This window comes from Lontra canadensis, unplaced genomic scaffold (genome assembly GCF_010015895.1).
Source record: "Lontra canadensis isolate GAN:19392208 unplaced genomic scaffold, GSC_riverotter_1.0 scaffold114, whole genome shotgun sequence".
In the NCBI taxonomy this organism is placed as follows: Eukaryota; Metazoa; Chordata; class Mammalia; order Carnivora; family Mustelidae; genus Lontra; species Lontra canadensis.
The window spans coordinates 295,706-323,490 of NW_022631108.1; the positions used below are offsets into that span (position 1 = coordinate 295,706).

A 27,785-nucleotide genomic window follows, 5' to 3' on the forward strand; every position below is an offset into this window, starting at 1 on the left:
TTTCATTTATCATGTCATCAGAAAACAGGAAATACTTAGGGATAATTTTTTTTAAAGATTTTATTTATTTTTTGACAGACAGAGATCACAAGTAGGCAGAGAGGCCAGCAGAGAGAGAGAGAAAGAGGGAAGCAGGCTCCCCACTGAGGAGAGTCTGATGCGGGGCTCAATCCCAGGACCCCGAGATCATGACCCAAGCCAAAGGCAGAGATTTAACCCACTGAACCACCCAGGCATCCCCTTAGGGATAAATTTAGCAAAATATATGCTAGAGTTGTACAATGAAAAGTATAAAACACTGCTAAGAGAAATTAAAGGAAAACTAAATAAATGGAGAGACATACTATATTCATGTAACAGGAGAAAAATACTGCTAGATGTCACTGATACGAAGATCCAACACAATCCCAATAAAAGTTCCAAAAGGACTCTTGTGAAAAGTGGCAACATGATACTAAAATTTATATGGAAATGCAAGTAACAGTTAATAGCGAAAACAATTCTGAAAATGCAGAACAAAGTTGTAGGAGTTACAGTATCTGATTTCAAGATTTACTATAAAATATAAGGTTATGGTAATCAAAACAGTATAGTATTAGCTTAAGGACACATAGATGAACTGATTCACAAATATGTGATAAGTTGATTTTTTACAAAGATGCAAAATAATTCCATGGAGAAACAAGTCTTACAACAAATGAGAGAGGAATAATTGACCATACTGGGATAAAATATGAATCTTCACCCATATCTCACATATCATTAACATGCTAAAATTAACATGAAAGAAATCATAAACTTACACTTAAAAATGAAAAGTACATAATTTTGAGAAGGAATCAAAGAGGAAAATATTTGCAACCTTGAGGTAAACCAAGATTTCTTAAATAGGACACAGACATGCGCACCCAAAAAAAAAAAAAAAGGCAAACATTAAAAAACTGATGAGTAAGACTTTATCAAAATTCAAACCTTCTGCTTTTTTGAAAGACAAGATTAAATAAACAAAAAGAGAAGTCAATAAGGAAGAAAATACATTAAAACACATAAACCCCAAAAATGACTTGTATACAAAATAACTATCTTAACTAAATAAAAAGACAAAACTCCCCACACACAAAAAAGAGGAAAAGAAAAAAAAAAGAGGAAAAGATTTGAATAAACACATCACAAGGATATATAAATGGCCATTAAGCCCATGAAAAGATGTTTAACCTCATTAGTCACCAGAGAAATGCAAATTAAAATAACAATGAAATAACACTACACATTTGTTAAAATGGCTGAAATTTTAAAAACTGCCAGTAACTACTATTGCTGAGGATATGAAGAAATTGGAATTCTCATATACTGCTGATGGTAATTCAAAATGTTATAGCCACACTAGAAAACATTTTGGCAGTTTATTATAAAGCCAATCATCAATCTACAAAGGCTCATACATATTACAGAAATTAAGTCGATAATTAATAACCTTCCAAAACAGAAAGCACCACTGGTGGGTTTACAGGTGCATTATACCAATTCTCTACAACCTTTTTTAGAGGATAAAGCAGAGGGAACACTTCCTAATTCAATATATCAGGCCAGCATTACCTTAATACCAACACATGATGTGAAACTACAAGCATCTCTCATAATCATAAATATAAAAGCCATCAGCAAACTGTTAACAAATAAAATCCAAAAATGTATTAAAAGAATTATATACCATAACCAAGTAGGATTTATCCTAGATATGGAACACTGGTTCAACATTCAAAAATCTACACAATCCATTATATCCACAGGCTTTAAAAATCACATAATCATAACAAGAGCTGCAGCAGAAGTATCTCACAAAGATCCAGCACCCATTCATGATAAAAATTCTCAGTAAATAAGACAGAGAGGAGAACTTCACAACTTGATTAAGAGTACCTACAAAAAGTCAATAGCTAACATAATACTTAATGGTGAGAAACTATAAGCTTTCACACTAAGGTCAGGTAAAGGCAAGGATATCCCTTCTTACCACTCCTTTTGAACATCATACCAGAAAGTTTAGTTAATGCAGTAAAACAAGAAAAGCAATTAAAAGGTAAACAGATTAGGAAGGAAGAAATAAAACTGTCTTTGTTCACAGATGAAATGATTTCATATAGAGAAAATCCAAAACAAATAATGAAAAAATCCAGGAACTCAGTGATTAGAGGAAGGTTGCAGGATGTAAAATTAATATACAAAAGATAGTGCTTTCCTATATACCAGCAATGAAGAAATGGAATTTGAAATTAAAGTTAAACATGCACATACCATATGGCCCAGTAATACCACTTCTAGATATTTTTCCAAGGGAAATGAAAACATCTTTCTACACAAAGACCTGTACAGAAATATTTATAACAAATTGATTCGTAAGCCAAAAATAACGCAAACATCCATCAATAAGTAAATAACCTGTAGCCTATCCATACAGTGGAATAGTACTCTACAAACATAAAGTACCTGGAACACATAAACATGAATGAATCTCAAAACTGTTAAGCTTAAAATTACATAAAAGAACATATTATGTGATTTCATTGACATGAAACTTTAAAAAAGACAAATATAATCTATGGTGATAAAAGCAGATCATAGATTCCCTATAGCTACGTATATAGGGTTGAGGACTGACCAAGAAGTACTGATTAAAGTTTTCTACATCTTAATTGCGGCAATGGCTACTAGGAAGTATACTTTTGATAAAGTCCTTTGATTGTGAACTTAGTATAGGAAATACATCATATGTAATTGGTGGCTATACAAAAGTATATTAAATTTCTTGAGAAATGGGGCACCTGGGTGGCTCAGTCAGTTAAGCATCTGCCTTCGGCTTAGGTCATGATCTCAGGGTCTTGGGATCAAGCCCCACATCAGGCTCCCTGCTCAGCAGGGAACCTGCTTCTCCTCCTCCTCCTTCCTCTCCCTCTCCCTGCTGCTCCCCTGCTTGTACTCTCTCTGTCAAATAAATAAATAAGATCAAATGAATGAATGAATGAATGAATGAATGAATTTCTAGGAACAGTTTACTTAGGCAAAACCATTCCAAGTGGCTAAAAATGGTGGAATGAACATATTTCTTCAATAAAATGATATGAAAGAACAAAAAAGTTATAATCCCATAGGTGAAAAAGAAAAAAGAGAAAGATCTTGGCAGAAATGAAACGTTAACAAAACTGTGAAAGCTAGAAGGCATATGGACAAATGTCACACGACATAACAAAATAAAGAAGGTTGAAACTTAAGTTCCCGTAGAGAAGAAAAATAACAAGAACCACATATTTGATATTCCTCAGAAGTTTAAGGACAAGGAGGCATCAGTTAACACAAATAGTTCAGGAGAAGTGTGGAGTGAAAGTAGGAAAATTGGTTGAAAGCCTAAATAAGGAAGAGTCACACCTACCAGATCGCCAAATTAGTCCATTATTAAAGTAAGATGACTAACCCAATTGAAAATCTCTGGGAAGCATAGTGCATGGGAAAATAAGTATCTATGAAGTAAGAGATCCAAAACAAGAAATGGGTGAGGTGAGGAAATTCCCAGAAGAGTGAAAGTAATGAAACAGACCAGATTAGAAGTGGGGAAAAAAGGCTCCATCAGCATCATTTCAAAGTAAAAAACAAAAAAAAAAACCAAAAAACTAACCTGATCATTCACTTGATGTGCTAAAGTTACTGAGGAATTTTAGGGTTCTGCCAAATATATAGGAAATTAAGTAGTCAAAAGTATGCAGAAAGTTAAGACAAAAAAATCCAAAACATTATTAATTCTAGGAAAAGCAAACAAAAAAGGACAAAGGAATGTAATCATCATGCACTATGTGTATGTACACATACATATATGTGTATGTATGAGAAATATATGCAATATGCACTATGTAGCCCTTTTGTGAATATTTAAATAGATACAGTCATGCAAACAGTGACAAATAATTCCACCAGAACTGTGGTATAACCACACTAAGAGAATGGGAGGAGGAAAGTCTGTCTTTGGCAGGCAGTATATGACAAATCCACAACTATCATATAATAATGGTAGTGTTTAAAACTGAAAAATAAAAAATAAAATTATATGCCTACTAAACAGAAACATAAAAGTAAAAGCAAACAATAGCTAGAAGAATTGAGTCATTACCTTTGAGTACAGTCTGGGTAAAATGGAAGACTACTGATTTTTCAATTTTTATCGTATTACTTGATTTTTTAAAAGCACATAGATTCAATTTAGTAAATGAAAAAAATTAATTAGAAAATAAACATTATAAAACAATGAAATGTACGGGGAACATGTTAATATATATTTAAATTACATGAAATAAAAGGGAAAGGAAAATACAGCATATACAGTCACACACAGTGACTGCAGTTATGTGAAAAACATGTATATATACTGATAGGGATCAGAAGAAGAAAATGATAATATAGAATTTTAATGTCTACTCATCAAATGCTATTATTCAAATTTTTAAATAAAATTTAAATAACATCACAAAAAGAGACACCTACTTTTAGATGTACCTCTAAGTAAGATGCAAGATGAGGTATATATTACCACCCATGAGTATTTTTGCCAAGAACTGAATCTAAATCTGGTCAGACCTCTATATCCAACAGTTTATAGGACATATAGGAACCAGTGAAAATACACCACAGAAATGGGATCAGCAAAGCTCAAAATATAGGAAATTCTACACAAATAATCTAGCTTTTTAAACTCTTGTACTATAAGAAGAAAATGGAAAAAGGAAAATCTTTGTTTTTAAAATGAAAATAGACATGAGGTATAACATCCAAATGCAACATAACAGGTAGTAAGACTTTCTTAATTTCCTAATCCATACCACACATTTTTAAAACCATTGTATTTGGGCACCTGGGTGGCTCAGTTGGTTAAGTATCCAACTCTTGGTTTTGGCTCAGGTCATGATTTTGGGGTCATGGGATGAAGCCCTGCATCAGGCTCGGAGATCAGTGGGGAATCTATTTGGGATTCTCTCTGTCCCTCCCCGCCACCCACGCTTTCTCCCTTTCTTGAATAAATAAATAAGTCTTTAAAAAAACCACTAATATGTTTCTGAGGAAAATGAAGGAATTTGGAATATTATCTAGATATTTGATGATAGTATGGAATTAATGATAATTTTTAAGTGTAATTAATAATGGTACTGTAATAATGTCTAAGGGTATTTATCTTTTGACAATATAGTCTGAACTATATATACACAGAATGAGATGATTTCTGAGACTTCTCCAAGGTAATCTGAAGAAAATAGATGAAACAAGATGGCCATGATTTGGTAACTGCTGAAGTTGAGTATCTGGTACATGGAGATTTGTAGTACTATTCCCTCTGCCTGTAAATGTGCTTGAAAACTATGATGATTAAAAAAGAAAGTTTATTTAAAAAATTAAAATCTTAGGGATGCCTGGGTGGCTCAGCCAGTTAAGTGGCTACCTTCAGCTTAGGTCATGATACTAAGGTTCTGGGATCAAGTCCCACATCAGGCTCCTTGCTCAGCAGGGAGCCTGCTTCTCTCTCTGCCTGCCTCTCCCCCATCCCCTGCTTGTGCATGCACACTCGCTCGCTCTCTCTCTCTTTTTCTGAATTAAAAGAAAATAAAAGGCTTAACCAAAAAAATTAAAATCTTTTATGAATTTAAGCAATATATTTAAATATTTAAAATATTTAATTTATATTTAATATTAATTATTTAATTTTATTTATTTTTATTATTTAAATTATATTTAAATATTTAAAGATTTTTCTGCCCCAGATAAAACACAATCACTTTGGTGAGAATTCAAGAATCTTAAGTCATTTTGTGTATCTAATTATACTAATATAGCCTAATGAAGATTTTTAAGTTACATAAAATATGGTTGAGTGGGTGGCCCAGTCAGTTAAACATCCAACTCTTGATTTTAGCTCAGGTCATGATCTCAGGGTCATAGGATCAAGCCCCACGTTGAGCTCTACACTCAGTGCAGAGTCTGCTTGTCCCTCTCCATTTGCTCCTTCCCCACTTGCATACTCGCTTGCTATCTCCAAAATAAATAAATAAAATCTTTTGAAATTAAAGTTGTATAAAATACTGTTAATAGGGTAAAGCAAGTATAATTAAAAATCTGTGGGGATTATAACATTCTATTCTTAAAATACTGAGTAATATATGTGTGTGTGAAGCTATTAAAGTCCTATTTTTTGAAATCATAAATAAAAACTGGTTTACCTCTCTCAATTTTTCTCGCTCACGTTCCCTCTCAGCAATACGTTTTCGCCTCTCTTCCTCTTCCTTAAGAGCATTCTGTGTCTCAGTTCTTAGTTTATCATCTTTAAGAATTTTTCTAATTTTCTTTCTGCCTTTTCCAGGAGACTTGGAATCATCATTTTCATCTTCTTCTTCTTCCTCTTCATCTTCCTCCTCTTCTTTATCCTCTTCAGAATTACTCTATGGAATTTAAATGATCAAAGGTAAATACCACAAAGTTGTCTAATTTACCCATTTCATATTCCAATAATTAATATACTAAGAAAAGGTTAAAGAAAACATACTGAAAAGCTTTAGATTATACTTCGCAATAAAAAAGAGCATTAAAAAAACACCCCAGAAAAGGGGGCAAAGAAATGCAACAAGCATCTCTCCAAAGATCATACAGAAATATTCAGTTAATCATGTGAAAAGATGTTCAACATTACTTGTCATTAGGGAAATTTAAATCAAAACCATAAAGGAGATACTATCTTGCACCCATTAGGATGGGTATTAGAAAAAGACAAAAACAATTATCATATGGTTTCACTTATTTGTGGAGCATAACAAATAGCATGGAGGACAAGAGGAGTTAGAGAGGAGAAGGAAGTTGAGGGATATTGGAAGGGGAGGTGAACCATGACAGACTATGGACTCTGAAAAACAATCTGAGGGTTTTGAAGGGGCAGGGGGTGGGGGGTTGGGGGAACTAGGTGGTGGGTATTGGAGAGGGCACCGATTGCATGGAGCACTGGTGTGGTGCAAAAACAATGAATACTGTTATGCTGAAAATAAAAAAAATAAAAATAAAAAATAAAATTAAATTAAAAAGAAAAAGATAAAGATTAAAAAAAAGAAAATAACAAGTTTTGGTGAGAATTTGGAATAACCAGAACCCTGGTACACTGGGAAAACAATGTGATGGTGCCTCAAAAAGTTAAACATAGAATTACCAGATGCTCCACCAATTCCGTATTTCAGATTATAACCAAAATATATAAAGCAGGGACTAAAATATTTCTACACCCACATTCACAACACCATTACTCAAAATAGCCTAAGATGGAAACAATCCCAATGTCCATCAACAAAAGAATGGGTATAAACACAATGATATATACATACAACAGAATATTATTTAGCATTAAAAAGAAGGAAATTGTGATATAGTCTACAATATGGATGAACCCTGAAAACATTGTCAGTGAAATAAACCACACACAAAAGGACACATAACTATATGACTTTTCTTAATATGAGATACCTAAAATAGGCAAATTCATAAACAGAGAAATTAGATGAGGTTACAAGGGGCTGGGTACAGAGTTTCCAATTTTGAATTTAATTAAGACCACTGAAATGTACAGTTAATTTAATTAGGACCACTGAAATGTACAGTTAAAGGATCATTTTAAAAAAAGATCACTCCCGTCCCTGGCCAAGGAGAATGTGAATGCATCATGTTACAGATTCATTCTGTACTCACAGAGTGAAACATATTACAGAGAATTTCTACTTTACATAATCCTGCTTATATATAAGAAACAAATTTGTTAACATCACTTCTGGAAGAAATCTACTCACACGTGAGTCATTATTCAGAATAAAATGTTATATGTCTTCAGAAAATAGAACACTACACATCAACTTTATAGGCCTAAGAGCGTAAAACAATGAAAAAGAGCAACTTAAAATTTCCATCAGATTTAGTTAAGAAACAGAAAAAAAAAACGATAATGTGTCATAATATTTCTGCATACTTATACATTAAGTCAATCCTTCTACAAAAGTGTTAAAAGTGTTAAAAATAAACCAGCAGAATTAAACTAATGAATGGAATGCAGAAAAGGAAGTAACATGTTTAGTACACTCTACTGTAGTTGTAATTCAAGCACATAATAAATGTCATTACCTTGTTTTCACTGGATGAGTCTTCTTGAACCTTAATGCGTCGTCTTTTCTTTTTCTGTTTATAACTCCGCTGATTTTCTTCCAACTCTGCTTTCTTTGCAGACCTAAAAAAACATTTAAAATGAAAAATGAAATACTTCATGATGAATTTCCTTAAATTAATTACATACTATTCTATAGCTTATTTGCCTTTGCATACATTCCTAAAAAAAAAAAAGAAAACAAAAAGCAAATAATATCTTCACCAGATAACCCTTAATTTTAATCCAACAATCAATATTTTAAGTTATAGAAAGGGGAGGTTTGGTGTAAATAATAAAATGGATGAGGGGACCTGGGTGGCTCCATTGGTTAAGAAAACAACTCTTGATTTTGGCTCAGGTCATAATCTCAGGCCATAGGATCCAGCCCCACGTGGAGTCTGCTTTGAATTCTCTCTCTCCTTCTCCCTCTGCACTTCACCCCAACTCACTCATGCTCTAAAATAAATAAAATTAAGAAAAAAAGATGGAGGGCCTTTAGAAATATTAGTAGCTAATATACAAACGAAAAATATAAACCATCTCTTAGAAGAAAAGAAAACAGTAACAACAACTTCTGGCAAAAAAAGTACTTCTGGGCTTATAAACTGGTGGACAAAGTTACATATATAAAGACAGTACATTCAGGTCATAAATAACAGACATATAAATCAATGAAAGAGAAATGTTGAGTCCAGAAATAAAACATTACATTTGTGATCCACTGACTTTTCCACTAGAGTGTCAAGAAAATGCAAAAGGTAAAAAAACCATCTTTTTAATAAATGGTGCTGAGACAACTAGTTATCTACATGCAAAGCAATGAAGTTGGACCCCTATCTTACATCATATATAAAAATTAACTCAAAATGGATCAAAATCCCCCTAAGATATAAGTTCTACCTAACAGACTACTCACTATTCCATTGTTGAAAAGTGAAAAAATGATTATTTACATATTATGCTGGGGGGAGAAAAAAAATAACCTCTATGAGATAGTTTGAAAATATGTATGACAGGAGGAAGTTAAGATGGCAGAATAGTAGAAGGACTCTGGGCTTCCACACCCCTCAAACACAGGTAAATAATTATCAAATCATTCTAAATACCCAAGGAACAGACCTGAAGACTGATAGAGCAAACAGCACAATTAGAGGGGAGAGAAGAGGGCACATTCAGGAAGGGAGTAGTGTGGAGAGGGGATTTAGGGGAGAAATGTATCATGGGTGCTGCAGCAGTAAGGGAGTCCTGGTGACAGAGAAAGGCAAGAGAGAGCAGAGCACACAGAGATATGCACAAGATGAATACTGCCCCAAAGCCACTGTATGGGAAAACAAAAGGGGCTGATTTTCATGAATTTTTGCAACCAGAAGGACTCAAAGACTGGAGTTTTAAAGGCCCCTGGGCTTGGCTAGGATAGAGACCTAAGGGCACTGCCCTACTCCTAGACAGAAGGCAGGCAAACAAGCAACTCACAGGTAGATGACACAATCTGAGGCTCGCCGAAGGTGCAATGGGAGAGACTGTTCCCTCCTCCTGGAGTGCATTTATGAGAGGTAGCATTGTATGTCCAGGGAGAAGAGGACCAGTGGGTGCCATCCCCCCAACACCACACACCTCAGCATAGGCGCAGTCATAGCTACTGAGGGCAGCTAACCTGAACACTGGGTATTTGGCCTGATTTACTCCAAATCCAATGACCCTGCACTCTGGAGTGACCACTCTTCTGGGTCAAACTTGCATTAGTCCAGGCGTTAGTCAAACTTGCATTAGTCCAGGCGGCAAGACCCTCCCAGAGAAGACCGGTGCAGATCCCCACCACACCACATCGTTAAAGTCTGGAATTTAAAAAGTCAGCAGGCTTAGCTGGGTAGAGCCCAAAGTGCAATACATTGCCAGGCAGGCAAGCAACCTGGAGACAGTGTGAAAACAATGATCTGAAAAACACCTAGAATGTATGAAGGGAAATTATTTACTCATCTGGGAGTGCTTCATTGAGAGTAGCAAGCAGAGACTCCCCTCTACAAGGAAAAAAGACCTAGCTGACATCATTTCCTTCAGCGAACCCTTAGCATAAACCAACTTTAGGAAATCATACAGCACCAATAGTGGTTACCTAATCTGCTTATACCAAGTCTCACACCCCTGAGCTACACTGTTACTGCTTTTCTCAGGCAAGTATCACTAAGGACCAGCCCAGGAGACCCCTTCCCCAGAAGACCAGCACAAACCCAGGCACGCAAGACATCTACTTACTATAGTGTGCTGCAAAGCTTCCATTCTAGTAGAAACAGCATCACATCTCTTTTAGAAAGCAGATGAAAGCACAGGTCGTTAAAACTTGCCACACTCTGGCCACGTTCCAAATACCAGGCAAGGAGAACCTCTATAGACAACTAAACTGAGGGACAGAGCAACCAAAATCCAGCAGCAGAGTGCACTCAGCACGCACCAGAGACACTTCCTGAAGCGCCAGGCCCTGGACAGTATATGACCTCTTCTTCATAAAGCTGTAACTCTCAGGCAGAAAATATAACAGGCTTCTCTAACACACAGAAGACAGAAACCTAGACAAAATACCAAGAGATGCAGAAATTCATCCCAAAAGAAAAAAAACAAAAAAAGGTCATGGACAGAGATCTAATAGAAACAGGTATAAGTAAGATGCCTAATGGAGAATTTAAAGCAACAATCATAAAGATATTCACTGGACTTCAGAAAAACATGGAAGACATCAGAAAAACCCTTATTAGAAATAAAAAAGGTAAAAAGATAATTAGGCAGAAATTAAAAATGTAGTAACTAAGATTCAAAAGAGACTGGATGTAATTACCACAAGGATGGAAGAAAGAGACACAGAAGCAAGTCATGCAGAAGACAGAATTATGGAAAATAATGAAGCGGAACAAAAGAGAGGAAAAATAATGACAGATCACAAGAGTAGACTCAGGGAATGCAGTGACTCCAACAAATGTAATAACATTTGTATCATAGGAGTTACCAGAAGAAGATAAACTAAAGGGGGCAGAAGGTATATCTGAGAAACTAATAATGGAAAACTTCCCTAATCTGGGGAATAAAACAGACATATAGATCCAGGAGGCACAGAGAACTCCCATCAACATAAATAAAAGCAGAATAACAAGACATACTAAAGTTAAACTTGTAAAATATAGTCACAAAGAAAAACTCAAAAGCAGGAAGACAAAAGAAATCCTGAACTTACAAGAGAAGACGCAAAAGAATAGCAGCAGATTTCTCCAAAGAAACCTGGCAGGCCAGAAGTCAGTGGCATGGCATGATATATGAAACATGTTGAATGGGAAAAATATGCAAACAAGAATACTCTATCCACAAAGGCTATCATTTAGAAGAGAAGTAGATATAAAGAGTATCCCAGACAAAAACTGAGGGAGTTCATGAGCACTAAAACAGCTCAGGAAGAAATATTAAAGAGGACTTTTTGGGTGGGAAAGAAAGAGCAAAAGCGAAAAAAACTAGAAAGGAATAGAGAAAATCTCCAGAAACAACAACAAAACAAGTAATACGAAGGCACAAAAGCCATATATATCAATAATCACTCTGAATGTAAATGGATGAAATGCTCCAATCTAAAGACAAAGGATGTCTGAATGGCTAATAAAACAAAACCCATCTATATGCTGCCTACAAGAGTCATTTTAGACCTTAAAGCACCTGCAGATTGAAAATGAGGAGATGGAAAAACATTTATGTTGTAAATGAATGTCCAAGAAAGCCAGAGAAACAATACTTATATCAAGCAAACTAGACTATAAACCAAGACTGTAATAAGAGATAAGGAAGGGCACTGTATCATAATTGAGGGGTTTAACAAACAAGAAGATCTACTAATTATAAATACTTATGTCCCCAACTTGGGAGCACCCAAATACATAAAACAATTAATAACAAACATAAAGAAACTCATTCACAATAATACAATAATACTAAGGAACATTAACACCTCCCTTACATCAATGGACAGATCATCTAAGCAGAAAATCAACAAGGAAACAATGGCTTTGAATGATAAATGGAAACAGATGGACTTAAAAGATATATTCAGAACATTACATCCTGAAGCAACAAAACACACATTCAAGTGTACATGGGACATTCTACAGAACAGATCACATAACTAGATCACAAATCAGGGCTCAACAAGTACAGAAAGACTGAGATCACACAATGCATCTTCTCTGACCACAAGGCTATGAAACTTAAAGTCAACCACAAGAAAAATTTAGAAAGACCACAAATACAAGGCTAAAGAACTAAAGAATGAATGGGTCAACCAGGAAATTAAAAAAGAAATAAAAAACACATGGAAACAAATGAAAATGAAAACACAACAGTCCAAAAACTCTGGGATACAGAAAAAGCAGTCCTAAGATGGAAATATACAGCAATACAAGCCTACCTCAAGAAGCAAGAAAATTCTCAAATAACCTAACTTTACACCTAAAGGATCTAGAAAAAGAACAACAAATGAAGCCTAAATCTAGCAGAAGAAGAGAAATATAAAGATTAGAGCAGGAATAAATGACAAACAAACAAAAAAACAGCTGAAAAGATTAAAAAATTGAAGGTTGTTCTTTGAAAAACTTAATAAAACTGATAAACCCAGAGTAAGGCTTATCAAAAAGAAGAGAGAAAGGATACAAATAAACAAAATTACAAATGAGAGAAGAGAAATAACCAAAACCACAGAAAGACACAGAAATACAATTATCAGAGAATATTTTGAAAAATTATATGTCAGCAAACTGTGCAATCTGGAGGAAGGAGGAAATGGATAAATTCCTAGAAATGTATAAACTTCCAAAACTGAAACAAGAATAGAGAATGTGAACAGACCAATAATCAGCAAAGAAATTGAATTAGTACTCAAAAATCTCCCAACAAACAAAAATCCAGGGCCAGTTGGCTTCACAGGGGAATTCTACGAAACATTTAAGGAAGAGTTAATGCCTATTCTTCTGAAACTATTCCAAAACATAGAGATGGAAGAAAAACTATCAAATTCATTCTATGAGGCCAGTATTATTCTGATACCAAAACCAGACAAAGACTCCAGTAAAATAGAAAAGTACATGTAGGCCAATATCCCTGATGAACATGGATACAAAAATTCTCAACTACTAAGAAATCTAATCCAACAGTACATTAAAAGACTCACTGACCATGATCAAGAGGAATTTATTCATGGGCTGCAGGGGTGGTTCAATATTCACAAATCAGTCAATATCCATTCATGATAAAAACCTTCAACAAAGTAGGCATACAGGGAACATACTTCAACATCATAAGGGCCATATATGAAAAACCCACATCTAATATCAACCTCAGTGCAAAAAAAAAAAAAAATGAGAGCTTTTCTTCTGTGGTCAGGAACAAGACAGGGATGCCCACTCTTACCGCTGTTTTTTAACACTGTACTGGAGGTCCTAGCCTCAGCAATCAGACAACAAAAAGAATGAAAAGACATCCAAATCAGTAAGAAAGAAGTCAAAATTTCAGTATCTGCAGATGACGTGATACTCCACACAGAAAATCTGAAAGACTCCACCAAAGAACTGCTAGAACTGATACACGAATTGAGTAAAGTCACAGGATACAAAATCAGCATACAGAAATCTTTGCATTTCTATACACCAACAACAGACAGCAGAAAGAAAAATCAAGGAATCAATCCCATTTACAATTGCACCAAAAATAGTAAAGACACCTAGGAATAAACGTAACCAAAGAGGGTGAAAGACCTGTACTCTGATAACTACAAAACACCAAGGAAAAAATTGAAAATGCCAAAAAGAAATGGAAAAACATTCCATGCTCATGGATTGAAAGAACAAATATTGTTAAAATGTCTATACTACCCAAAGCAACCTACACATTTAACGCAATCCATATCAAAATACCACTAGCATTTTTCACAGACCTAGAACAAACAATCCTAAAATCTGTATGGAACCACAAAAGACCCTGAATAACCCCAGCAATCCTGAGAAAGAAAAGTAAAGCTGGAGGCATCATGATTCCAGACATCAAGCTATATTACAAAGTTGCAGTCATTAAGACAGTGGGGTACTAGCACAAAAATAGACCCATAGATCAGTGCAACAAAATAGAGAACCCAGAAAGGGAACCACAATTATATGGTCAATTCATCTTCAACAAAGCATGAAAGAATATCCAATGGAAAAAAGATAGTCTCTTCAACAAATGGTGTTGGGTAAACTGGACAGCCACATGCAGAAGAATGAAACCGGACCACTTTCTTACACGATACACAAAAAATAAATTCAAAGTGGATGAAAGACCTAAATGTGAGACAGGAGAGGAGAATGCAGGCAGTAACCTTGCCATCAGCAGTTGCAACTTCTTACTAGATAGGTCTCCTGAGGCAAGGGAAACAAAAGCAAAAATAAACTACTGGGACTTCATTAAGGTAAGACGTTTTGGCACAGCAAAAGAAACCATCAACAATACTAAAAAGCAATCTTTGGATTGTGAGAAGATATTTGCAAATGACATCTGATAAAGGGTTAGTAACCAATAAAGAACTTATAAAACTCAATACCCAAAAAAACAAATAATCCAGTTTAAAAATAGAAGACATGATTAGGTATTTTTCCAAAGAAGACATAGAGATGGCTATCAGACATATGAAAAGATCCTCAACATCACCCATTATCAGGAAAATACAAATCAAAACTACAATGAGATATCACCTCACACCTGTCAGAATGGCTAATATTAACAACACCAGAAACATCAGATGTTCGCCAGGATATGGAAGAAAGGCAAACCCTCTTATACTCTTGGTGAAAATGCAAACTGGTACAGCCACTCTGGAGAAGAGTATGGAGGTTCCTCAAAAAGTTAAAAATTGAACTACTCTATGATCCAGCATATGCACTACTAGATTTTTACCCAAAGGATTAAAAATATTAATTCAAAGGGATACCTACACCCCCTAGTTTACTGTACCATTATCAATAACAGACAACTTATGTAAAAAGCCCAAATGTCCCCCACCTGATGAACAGATAAAGAGAATTTGGCATATATATATATGTGAAATATTACTCAGTCATCAAAAAGAATGAAATCTTGCCATTTGCAATGACGTGTTTAGAGCTAGAGAGTATTACGCTAAACAAAATCATCAGTCAGAGAAAGACAAATACCGTATGATTTCACTCACATGTGGAATTTAAGAAACAAAACAGGTGAACATAGAAAAAAAAGAGGCAAACCAGAAAACAGATTCTGGAGGGGAAGTGGGCGGGGGGACTGGTTAAATGGGTGATGGATACTAAGGCAGGCACTTGTTATGATGAGCACTGGGTGTTATACGTAAGTGATGAATCACTAAATTCTACTCCTGAAACTAACGTTACACTGTATGTTAACTGGAATTTAAATAAAAACTTGGGGGAAAAGATGAAAATATGTATGACAAAAGTCTTAAAATTGTGTAACTTAGACTCAACAATGTCACTTTTAGTAATTTACTCTAAATGAGTGTCAATATACCCATATGCATATATATGTTTGTGTGTATAACACTGTGTAATAAAAATATTTCCATATCTCTGTTGTGTATATTATACAAATACTTTTTTAAGACTTATTTATTTGGGGGGGGGAACAGAGGGAGACAGAGAGAGAGAGAGTCCCAAGTAGACTCTACCCTGAGTGCAGAGCCTGATGTGGAGCTTGACCTCACAACCCTGAGACGAGGAGCTGAGCCAAAACCAAGAGTCAGATGCTTAACTGACTGTATCACCCAGGTGCCCCTACAAATATTTTTTATGACAATAGTATTTATACCAGAAAAAACTGAGAACTATCTAAACAAACAAATCTAGAAGCTTATCATAATGGTTACAGGGAAAAAAAGGATCAAAGTCCTTTTTACCTATATATAATATATAGGTACATATTATATATATAATAGGTAAAACTATAAAATTTGTCAATGAAAAGAACGATAAATCTACATGACCTTGGATTAGGCAACGGATTCTGATATGGGTCTTATATCCAGACTATATAAAGCACTGTTATGAATAAACAATAAAACAGTTGCTGTGTTTTCACAGCAACAATAAATCAACAATTAAAAAAACAACAAAAAATCAACAGCAAAAACAATTAAAAATTGGGAAAAGAATTTATTCATTCAGACAGATGTTTCTCCAAAGAAGATATACAAATGGCTAGTAAGCACACACAAAAATGCTCAACATCATTAATCATTTGGGAAAAGTAAATCAAAATCACAATGGCCCATTACATACCCACTAGGTTGGCTATAACAAAAAAAAAGTTTGTGGGGGCGCCTGGGTGGCTCAGTGGGTTAAAGCCTCTGCCTTCAGCTCAGGTCATGATCCCTGGGTCCTGGGATTGAGCCCCGCATCAGGCTCTCTGCTCGGCAGGGAGCCTGTCTCTCCTCTCTCTGTGTCTGCCTCTCTGCCTACTTGTAATTTCTGTCAAATAAATAAAAATAAAATCTTTTTTAAAAAAAGTATGTGAAGATGTACAGAAATCAGAAGTCTGGTGCATTGCTAGTGGAAATGTAAAATGATAAGACACTGTGCAAAACAGTCTGACAGTTGCCTTAGAAAGCTGAGCATAATGTTACTAATATGACCCTATAATTCCACTTACAGATATATTCCTATAAATGAATATGAAAATATATGACTATGTAACAATCATATACAAATATTCACAGAAGCATTATACATAATAGCCAAAAATGGAAACAACCCAAATGTCTACCAACAGATGAAAAAATGGGCAAATAAAATGTGGTACTATCTATACAATGGAATATTATTCAGCCAATCCAAGTAATAAAATAGCCAGGTAACCACAGTAAGATGACAGACTAGGAAGTTCCAGGCTCTTGTTCTCCCACAGAAACACAGAATACACAACATATGGTAAAAAGTAACTCTATGAGAACTCTAAAAACCAGTTAAGAAACTTGAGCAACCAAGTGAACACCTAATCAAAAGTCGCACTTAAAATAGTTGGATATTTTGTAGTGTTTCTGCTTACGCTTGTTGTACCCTCTTTCCTGCTCAACTCAAGGAGGTCAGTAGGAAGCTGCCCAATTCTCAGCTCCTCTGCCAGGAAGGAAGGTAAAGAGTGAAACTTGCTGGCAATGTTCTGGCTTTTCTATGGGCTGCCCAAGGGACAGGACTCTGTCTCCTTTAACTCGGAGCACACAAAAGCACATAAAAAGAGGCTTAACATCACTAACCACTAGGAAAAATACAAATCAAAACCACAGTGAGATAGCACCTCACAGTACTTAGGATGGTTAGATCCCCTCCCACCCCATAAAAAACAGAAAAGAACAAGTGGTGGTGAGGATGTAGAAAGAGGAAAATATGTGCTGTTGGTAAGAATGTAAAATGGTACAACCACTACAAAAAACAATGTGGAAGTTCCTCAGAGTTAAACACAGAATTACCATATATGATCCAGCAATTCCACTTCTGGGTATAAAACCAAAAGAACTGAAAGCAGGGACTGAACAGGTATTTGTACACGCATGTTCACAGCAGCAAAGGGTATAAGTAAGCCAAGCATTCAATGATGGATGAAGAGATAAAATGTGGTACATGCAGACAGGAGAACATTATTTAACCTTAAAAAGGAAGGATACTGTGATCCATGCTGCAACATGGATGACACTTGAGATACTGTACTAAGAGAAATAAGCCACCCACAATAAGACAACAAATAGTATAAGATTCCAGTAATATAAGGTACCTACAGGAGTCAAATTCAGAGACAGAAGGTAGAATGGTAGCTTCTTAAGGATGTGGGGAAGGGGAAATTACTGTTTAATGTGTAAAGAGTTTGTTTTGCAAAATCGAAAAACTTGTAAAGACTGGTTGTAGAATGATGTGAGTGTACTTAACACTACTGAACTGAATACTTATAAGATAGTAAAGTTTAGGTCACATGTATTTTATGATCATCTAAAAATATTTTTAAAAGATAAAGGTACCAATACAAGATATGCATGAAGTTTGAAAACATGATGCTAACTGAACCATTAAAAAAATACTATATGAAACCAAACATATATAAAATGTCCAGAACAGGCATATCAATATACAAAATAGATTAGCTTTTGCCAGGGAACGGAGGGCAGGAAGAATGGGAATGACTGCTAGTGGGTATAGGGTTTCTTTCTGTGGTGGTAAAAATACTCTCGAACTAGATTGTGGTGGTGGCTGAAGAACTTTGTGAATATTCTAAAAATCACTTATTCTACACTTTAAAATGGCGAGTTTTTGTGTTATGTGAATTCTCAGTTTTAAAAATCTCTCCTTGGGGCGCCTGGGTGGCTCAGTGGGTTAAAGCCTCTGCTTTCGGCTCAGGTCATGGTCTCAGGGTCCTGGGATCGAGCCCCGCATCGGGCTCTCTGCTCGGCAGGGAGCCTGCTTCCACCTCTCTCTCTCTCTGCCGCCTCTCTGCCTACTTGTGATCTTTGTCTGTCAAATAAATAAATAAAATCTTTAAAAAAAAATAAAAATAAAAATAAAAAATAAAAATCTCTCCTTGTATCCCATTGTTATTTCCCTAATGTACAATATGTTGCTATACTCCAGGCACAACCTGGTAAGTGCTAATCTAAAAAGATCTCAAATGTTTTAAAATTTTTAAGATTGACACCTATGCAGACACACACATCACATTCACACAAACACAAACAGCCCATCTGATAAGTTATAAAAAGATAATATTATTCTGGGGGAAATATATTAGATCTTAGCCAAAGGGCCAAGATGCAATATTTTGGAGGAAACAAAAAAGTTCTTAGAATGGTTAGTATTATCTAAAATACTACACTAAGAAGTAAGCAGAATTTTAAGTAACTACTACCAGTAGCTATGTGTATTAAGAGAACAAACAAATCTTAATTACTATAATACTAGTATATAATTAACATTCAGTGAACATTTACTATCTGCCAAGTAGGCAGATTATAAACCCATTCAATGTCCATAATAACCAATTAAGTACTACTGTAATCCCCATTTTTAAAAAGAAACTGAAGCACAGAGTATTCATACAAAGAGCAAATAGTAAAGCCAGGAGGTAGTTTGTCTACAGAGTCTCTTATTGACTACACTATAGCATCCCCCTATAACCAAAAAGTAGAGTCAAAAGTGTTTTTGCAGTCTGAAAGCCCACCTAATTTATAAGACATAATTCAACCATATTATGTTTATATGTACTTTTTTATTTTCATAATTAGTATCAAATCAAAATATTAAATATTTTACTTTATTAGTAATAGCAACCTTTCTATAAATAACTTGAAGCATGGTTATTCATATGAATTCTTACAATTTTTGAAAAAGTGATACAATAGTTACCTTGTTCTGGGCCGTTGTTCATCTTCAGATTCAGTAACTTCTTCACTAACTCCTGATTCCTGGAAATCAGAATCTTCAGAATCTTCACTGCTCACTTGAATTTAAAAAAAAAAATACTAAGTTATTAAATACTTCCCAAAAGAAATTCAATTCACCAAATTTCTCAATACTTTCACATTAAAACATGGACCACTGTGAGACTATCTATAGTATATACATTCGTGGATATTTCACTCATACAAATGAGACCAGTTAATAATTCAAATAGTATTTATAAAAATAATTCAAATGTAGGGGCGCCCGGGTGGCTCAGTGGGTTAAAGCCTCTGCCTTCGGCTCCGGTCGTGATCTCAGGGTCCTGGGACTGAGCCCCACATTAGGCTCTCTGCTCAGCAGGGAGCCTGCTTTCCTTCCTCTCTCTGCCTGCCTCTCTGCCTACTTGTGATCTCTGTCTCTGTCAAATAAATAAATAAAATCTAAAAAATAATAACAATAATACAAATGTATTCTAACTATGGTTATAAAACTATGGTTCTATATTGAAATATAAGTATTAATTGCATGTGAATTAACAAAATGAAAATTTAACTATCAATAAAACAAATTCATTAGTACCAAAGGTGAATAAACAGAATTCTAGTTATTCAAAACAAGCAGAGTAGGATGACCAAGATGGAGTAAGGGCAAATAGAGACTCTTCTGCCATTTATGACAACTAGAAACTATGAACAGAACACATAAAGAAGTGACCTAAGCACTATGAAAAGGAAACAACAGCAGGCAGACTGGGGACTGAAATAAAAACCTGAATAATGACCTCTATAAAATTGGGGTTGAGGCAGGGAGTGTCCTAGGTTTTTTTCCCCTCCTTTCTTCCTGGTTTCAACAAGAAGGCAGGCTGAATTCCAAAACTATTGCAGAGGGTGCAAAACTGGGAGAACTCCATTTCTAGCCATAGCACTAAGAAAAGGGAGCTGGGCCCTACAAATAATGAGAATAAAGGGAATCCCCAATTTTATTTTTTCTCTCAAAAATTTTATTCTTCTGTACCAAAACTGCCACTGTGACACAGGTATCCAAAACCCCAGGAGAATACCAATCTTTCTGGCCAGAGGAAGCCAGGCAGGGAAAATACAAGATGAGCTTGAAATATCTTGTGGTGCCAAAAGTAAAGCAGTGCTCAGAACATTATGGGGGTATATTCAAAGGACACGTGATCCAACTTGAAGGAGCTTCCAATAGCCAAATCTGAAAAATCTAAGTGACAAAATGAATAAGTGGATCACAACTCATAAAATATCTATAAACCCATATTAACATAAATAATGGGATAAATAAATAAGGGAAAACAGACAGCCCTTCCTTATCATTACTAATTGTATAAGTAATGAAATAAGTAGAAAATCACTGCTAGATAAATGTCACAGTAATTGCTTCAGGCAAGATGAATGCTAGAATTAGTGGGCTGAAGTATGAGGAGACACAGGATATCTGAATAGTCCCTCTCCACAAGATATTAATTCAATGTGAATAGAAAAATAGATATTTTTGCAGTAGAAAAACCCAGCAGACACCAAATGAACAAAGCAATCAATATTATTATTACCAGTAATAAGACCTATTGCCATCATATAACCTTGGTGTATGATTAAATGTCACTTTTGTGGTACTCTTGTCAAAATGCATAATAATCTCGGGGCACCTGGGTGGCTCAGTGGTTAAAGCCTCTGCCTTCGGCTCAGGTCATGATCTCAGGGTCCTGGGATCGAGTCCCACATCGGGCTCTCTGCTCAGCAAGGAGCCTGCCTCCTCCTCCTCTCTCTCTCTGCCTGCCTCTCTGCCTACTTGTGATCTGTCTGTCAAATAAATAAAAAAAAATCTTTAAAAAAAAAAAGAAAAAAATGCATAATAATCTCAATCTAATCATTAGAAAACATTAGACAAATATAAACAGATGGACAGTCCAGAAAGTAAGTGATAAATACTCTTCAAAACTCTCAAGATCATGAAAGAAAAGGAGAAACTGTCACAGATTGGAGTAGATTAAGGAGACATCACAACTAATAGCAATGTGGCATCCCTACATTGGATTCTGGAACAGAAAAGACATTAGTGGGAAAACGAATAAAAAGCACGTAAGATCTATAGTTTATTTCAGAGGTCAGAAAACATTTTATGTGAGAAGTCTGATGGTTAAGTATTTTCAGCTTTGTAGGCTATACGGTCTCTGTTGCTCCACTCAACATTGCCACTATAAACACATGAAAACAGTGAGTAATAAGTTGCTAAGTATAATGTGGTTCAAGTATAGTCTTCAGATATAGTTAGCCAACCCCCAGTTTAACTAATTAGTGTTGTATCAATGTTAATCCTGGTTTGGGTTATCATACTATAGTAAGTTTAAAGTGTTAAATTAGGGATGTTGGGTAGAAGTTATATAGGAACTCTGTACTGTTTTTACATTTCTTTAAACCTAAAATTTCAAAAAAAAATTTACTGAATGGAAAGAAATCAGAGAGGGAGACAAACCATGGCAGACTCTGGACTCTGGGAAACAAACTGAGGGTTACAGAAGGGAGGAGGTGTGGGGGGAGGGGGTAACCAGGTGTATTAAGGAGGGCATGTGATGTGATGGGCACTGGGTGTTATATGCAACTAATGAAACACTGAACACTTTATCAAAAATTAATGAGGTACTAAATGTTGGCTAACTGAACATAAAAAAATTGCTAAAGATCATGACCTGAGAACAGAATCTCATATCTGTTCTATCCAAAAAGTAATAATAATAAATTAAAAAAACACAGGCTAACATAAATGAAGAATTGCTATTAGGGGAAATGGGAATAAGGAGTTAGTGTTTAAAGTTTTAGATTGGGATGATGAAAGAGCTGTGGAGACAGAATGTTGACTGTTGTACAACAATGTGAATATACCTAACATCACTAACTGCACACTTAAAAATGGTTTAAATGGTTAAAATTTTATGTTGTATTTTACCACAATAAAAAACAAAAATAAGGGCGCCTGGGTGGCTCAGTTGGTTAAGCAACTGCCTTCAGCTCAGGTCGTGATCCTGGAGTCCCAGGATCAGGTCCCACATTGGGCTCCCTGCTCGGCAGGGAATCTGATTCTCCTGCTGACCTTTCTCCACTCATATTCTCTCTCTCTCTTATTCTCTCTCTCTCTTTCAAATAAATAAATAAAATCTTTAAAAAAAACAATAATAATAATTTAAAAAATTAAGCAACTGGGAATGTGTAGGAGCACACAGGTCCACATGCACATACATACAAATCCTCTGATTAAGTAAAATTCTAGGAGCACCTGGGTGGCTCAGCTGGTTAAGCATATGCCTTCAGCTCAGGTCATGATCCCAGGGTTCTGGGATTGAGCCCCGCATCAGGCTCCCTGCTCAGGGAGGAGTCTGCCTCTCTCTTTTGATTTGCCTCTCCCCCAGCTCATGCTCTCTCTCGCACACTCTGTCTCACAAAAATGAATAAAATCTTTTTTAAAAAAAAGTAAAATTCTAAACCTATTATTCATTTTTCATCACTTTATCTTGAAAATTTTCAAATCTACCAAAAATTTAAAAGCATTATCAAATGAACATCTACAGCCCTTCTCCCTTTTACATCCCTACAATTCACTTATTGTTAAGTTTATCACATTTGCTTGCTTGCTCTCTATATATGCACACTTTTTTATACTGAACCATTTTATTTTAGTGCAGAAATGATGACACTTTACCCTTAAGCATAAGGATACTGTCCTATATAACTAAGTAACATTATCACACTTAGAAAAATAACATCAGGGGCACCAGTGTGGCTCAGTCAGTCAGGTGTCTGCCTTCGGCTTAGGTCATGATCCTGGAGTCCCAGGATCGAGTTCCACATCACATTGGGCTCCCTACTCAGCAGGGAGTCCCTTTCTCCCTCTGTCCCTCACCCTGCTCTCTTTCACTCTCAAATGAATAAAATCTTTTAAAAAATAACATCAATTTAATATCATCTAATACAAAGACAATAATTACATTTTAAAAATTATCACCAAAATAATAAAAGCTTTTTCAAATTTAGGTGAAAACTGAGATTTCACATGTTGCCCCTGATTTACTAAGTCAGCTACTCTCTTGATTTCTCCCCACTGCCTAACTTAAGTTTCCAGACAACAGAGGCACAACAGAGTTTGCAAAACTCGGAAAATCATGCAACTTTAAATGTAGTATCAATCACTATGATCATAATCCATATTAGAAACATAAATATGATGAGATTTTAGTTTACTCCCTCTTTCACAAACAAATGAAAAAAACATGTGGGTAATAAATTACCCACAGAAGAGACAGTGGAAACCGGTCAAATCATAAAAAACAAGGTTTTAATAAAATATTTCGAATGTAACTGTGCCTGCTAAAGGACTCTATATTCTGAACTGAGCCCTCAGAGGCAAAATCCCTATCTCCCCCTTTGCTGAAGATGCACAGGAATCATATTAAGTTATATAACCTGCTTAAATTGCTCAGTTGCTTTATAGAATCTGAAAGACAAGCTTATGGTCATGCTGCAAGGAAATCTTTAAATTAAGCATTCACAAAATGATGTATCATTATTTATTTATTAACAAGAAAATGTCCTTGACATATGAAGTTTATGTGCATGAGGGGAAGCCCTCCTCTTCCTCTTAAATGAGTAACTTCTGATCAACAGCCCTTTAAATATTCAGGGTTCCAAGATTCTTTCCTTAGCCCTTCATCTGTACAACATTAAAGGCTCTCCTAGGCCATCTCATCTAATTTGTCATATTATACATACACCATGACAACTCCAAAAACCTGACAATCATCCCAGACTTCCTTCTTTCACATCAGTTAACAAGAGCTAACAATTCAGTCTATGACACAAATCAATTCTCTTCAACAACCACACTTGGTATCAACTATAGCAATATCCTCCAAAATATCCTCCAAGTAGATGCAAATCAAAGCTCTGAGTATCACAGTAATAGGCAACTAATCTGATCATATTATATTCTTGGTTACAATCTTTCAGTGGGAACAATGAGTGGTTGGGCTGAGGCTGTGATTCAGAAGTACTAGTAACCAATGTCCTATGCCATACATGTTCATCAAGCTGTCTGCTTATAAAATGTGCCCTTGTCTGTATGTATAGTATACATCAAAGTTGTTTTAAAAAGTGATATTCCGGGGTGCTTGGGTGGCTCAGTTGATTAAAGCAGCTCCCTTTTGCTCAGGTCATGATCCCAGGGCCCCAGGATCGAGCCCCAAATCAGGCTCCCTGCTCATGGGGGAGCCTGCTTCTCCCTCTCCCTCTGTCTGCCACTCTGCCTACTTGCTCTATCTCTCTGTCAAATAAATAAAATCTTAAAAAAATAGTGGTATTCCTCTGTGGATATACTAAAAACAATTCAATTGTATGCTGTAAACCGGCAAACTGTATGGTTTATGAATTTTATCTCAATACAACTACAATTCAAAAAAATTTAAAAATAGAAATATTTTTGGGGCGCCTGGGTGGCTCAGTGGGTTAAGCCGCTGCCTTCAGCTCAGGTCATGATCTCGGAGTCCTGGGATCGAGCCCCGCATCGGGCTCTCTGCTCAGCAGGGAGCCTGCTTCCTCCTGTCTCTCTGCCTGCCTCTCTGCCTGCTTGTGATCTCTCTGTCAAATAAATAAATAAAAAAAAATAGAAATATTTTTTAAAATTAAAAAAATAAAGGAAACTTTCTATGGCTCTTCAGCTTATAGAGCCTACTGTACTCCTCAGACACTTCTGAGAATGTTTTCCTATTCCTAGCGGCAAAAAAGGAGCTTATTTGCCCTCCAGGGGTTTGGCAGTAAAGTTTTCAGAATCTGCCCCTAAGAAACCAGTTTCTTTGAACATTTTGTTTACCAAAGTGCTCAGGCAAATTTCACATTTAAGTTTTCAATATAAATTTCACACTTAATTTTTCAATATAAAAAATTAAGTGATTACTTAAGAATGCTCTCCCCCAATTTTCAAGTAAAATGGACACACCAAAGAGGTGTGCAATATTTACACTACAGCCTCACGTACCCGTGGGTCCACTGCCAAGTACTCCAACTTAAGAAACGAAAGCTTGGTGTGTAAACCTGGCGATTCACAGACCTGTACCCCTGGGGCTAATAATACATTATATGTTTATAAAAAAAATAAAAAGATTTTAAAAAAAGAAAGAAACAAAAACTTACAAGTGTCTCCAGCACTTGATGTCTGTCTTGGCCCAGCTTCATTTCCTGATGTTACTTTCCCTATTCCCTCCTACAGTCTAGCTATACCATGTTAACAATATCCTGTCTACCACCTGCCAAACAGCTTGCAGAGGCTTCTAAAGTTTTTTTCCCTGCTTATATTATAAATCTTCACATCTACCTGCTCCTCAATTACCACTTGGTCTGCTGAGTGAAACTCTTCATCTTTGTGAAGTCATCTCTGGGGATAACTGCCATCCCCCAAGAAGATAAAGAAATCTTCCTTTGTGCCACACTATATAATACCTCTGTTATAGAAAACATCCCTCATAGTGCTAAATTTCATATATTATTAATGTCAATAATTCTCATAAAACTACTGACACCAAACCTGGCTACATATCAAAATTGCATCAGAGGTGGTGTATAAAATATATGGATACCTAGGTTTCACCACCACCATTTATGCTGTAGTGGTTTGGGATGGAGTCCTATCATACATATATTTCAAAATCCCCAAAATAATCCACATGTGTAGTCAGGCTGAAAACCACCATACAAGACAATGATTTCCTTATTCATTTTTGTATTTTCAATGTTTACTATGATGCTGGAAATATGTAAGCACTCAATGCAGAAGAATTCAGACTTTTAATGTAATGAAAATTTACAAGGTTTGCATATAATAAATTTACCCAAATTAATTGCACCTTCTATCCTTCCTTAGGAAAGCATTATTTCTTCCTGCAGATACAGACAAGCATTTTATTTATTGTCATATTTATCTTTTTAATCTAAGTGCGTGTGACTACTAAAGGTTAAAAATATTCTTTGTGTCGGGGCGCCTGGGTGGCTCAGTGGGTTAAGCCGCTGCCTTCGACTCAGGTCATGATCTCAGGGTCCTGGGATCGAGTCCCGCATCTGGCTCTCTGCTCAGCAGGGAGCCTGCTTCTCTCTCTCTCTCTCTCTCTCTCTCTCTCTGCCTGCCTCTCTGTCTACTTGTGATCTCTCTCTGTCAAATCAATAAATAAAATCTTAAAAAAAAATATTCTTTGTGTCATCTCTCAAGTTTCCGGATTCTCCTGACTCTAAATTCTTTATTTCATTCTCATGTAAGAAAACAACTGTTACCAGTGTGCAGATATTCACTTAATATAGCTTGTCCAGATACACTCAAATTTCATTACTATAATTAGTTTATAAAACCAGTATGTTCCTGGGGCACTTGGATGGCTCAGTCAGTTAAGTGTGTCTAACTCTTGATTTCGGCTCAGGTCGTGATTACAGGGTCATGAGATCAAGTCCCACGTTGGGATCCACACTGAGTGTGGAGCTCACTTGGGATTCCCTCCTTTTCCCTCTGCCCTCCTCCTCTTTCTCACTCCCTCCCTCTCTCTCTTTTTAAAGATTTTTTTTTAATTTTTTAAATTTATTTTCAGCGTAACAGTATTCATTGTTTTTGCACCACACCCAGTGCTCCATGCAATCCGTGCCCTTTCCAATACCCACCTGGTTCCCCCAACCTCCCACCCCCCGCCCCTTCAAAACCCTCAGATTGTTTTTAGAGTCCATAGTCTGTCATGGTTCACCTCCCCTTCCAATTTCCCTCAACTCCCTTCTCCTCTCTAACTCCCCTTGTCCTCCATGCTATTTGTTATGCTCCACAAATAAGTGAAACCATATGATAATTGACTCTCTCTGCTTGACTTATTTCACTCAGCATAATCTCTTCCAGTCCCGTCCATGTTGATACAAAAGTTGGGTATTCATCCTTTCTGATGGAGGCATAATACTCCATAGTGTATATGGACCACATCTTCCTTAACCATTCATCCGTTGAAGGGCATAAAGATTTTATTCACTTGAGAGAGGGAGAGAGAGAAAGCACAAGATGGGGGAGGGTCACAGGGA

The 27,785-nt window shown here is 35.9% G+C and overlaps 1 protein-coding gene across 5 annotated transcripts in view; it reads right to left on the reverse strand.

Moving 5' to 3' along the window:
- Positions 1-27,785, reverse strand: part of ATRX (ATRX chromatin remodeler) — a 294,269-nt gene that overhangs the window by 145,292 nt on the left and 121,192 nt on the right. For all 5 annotated transcript variants that reach the window (XM_032840596.1, XM_032840595.1, XM_032840594.1 and 2 more), the window contains 3 exons: positions 19,642-19,735; positions 8,188-8,290; positions 6,255-6,473 (listed from right to left, as the gene is read on the reverse strand). In XM_032840596.1, the coding sequence (XP_032696487.1) occupies positions 6,255-6,473; positions 8,188-8,290; positions 19,642-19,735 (416 nt within the window). The remainder of the gene's footprint in view (positions 1-6,254; positions 6,474-8,187; positions 8,291-19,641; positions 19,736-27,785) is intronic.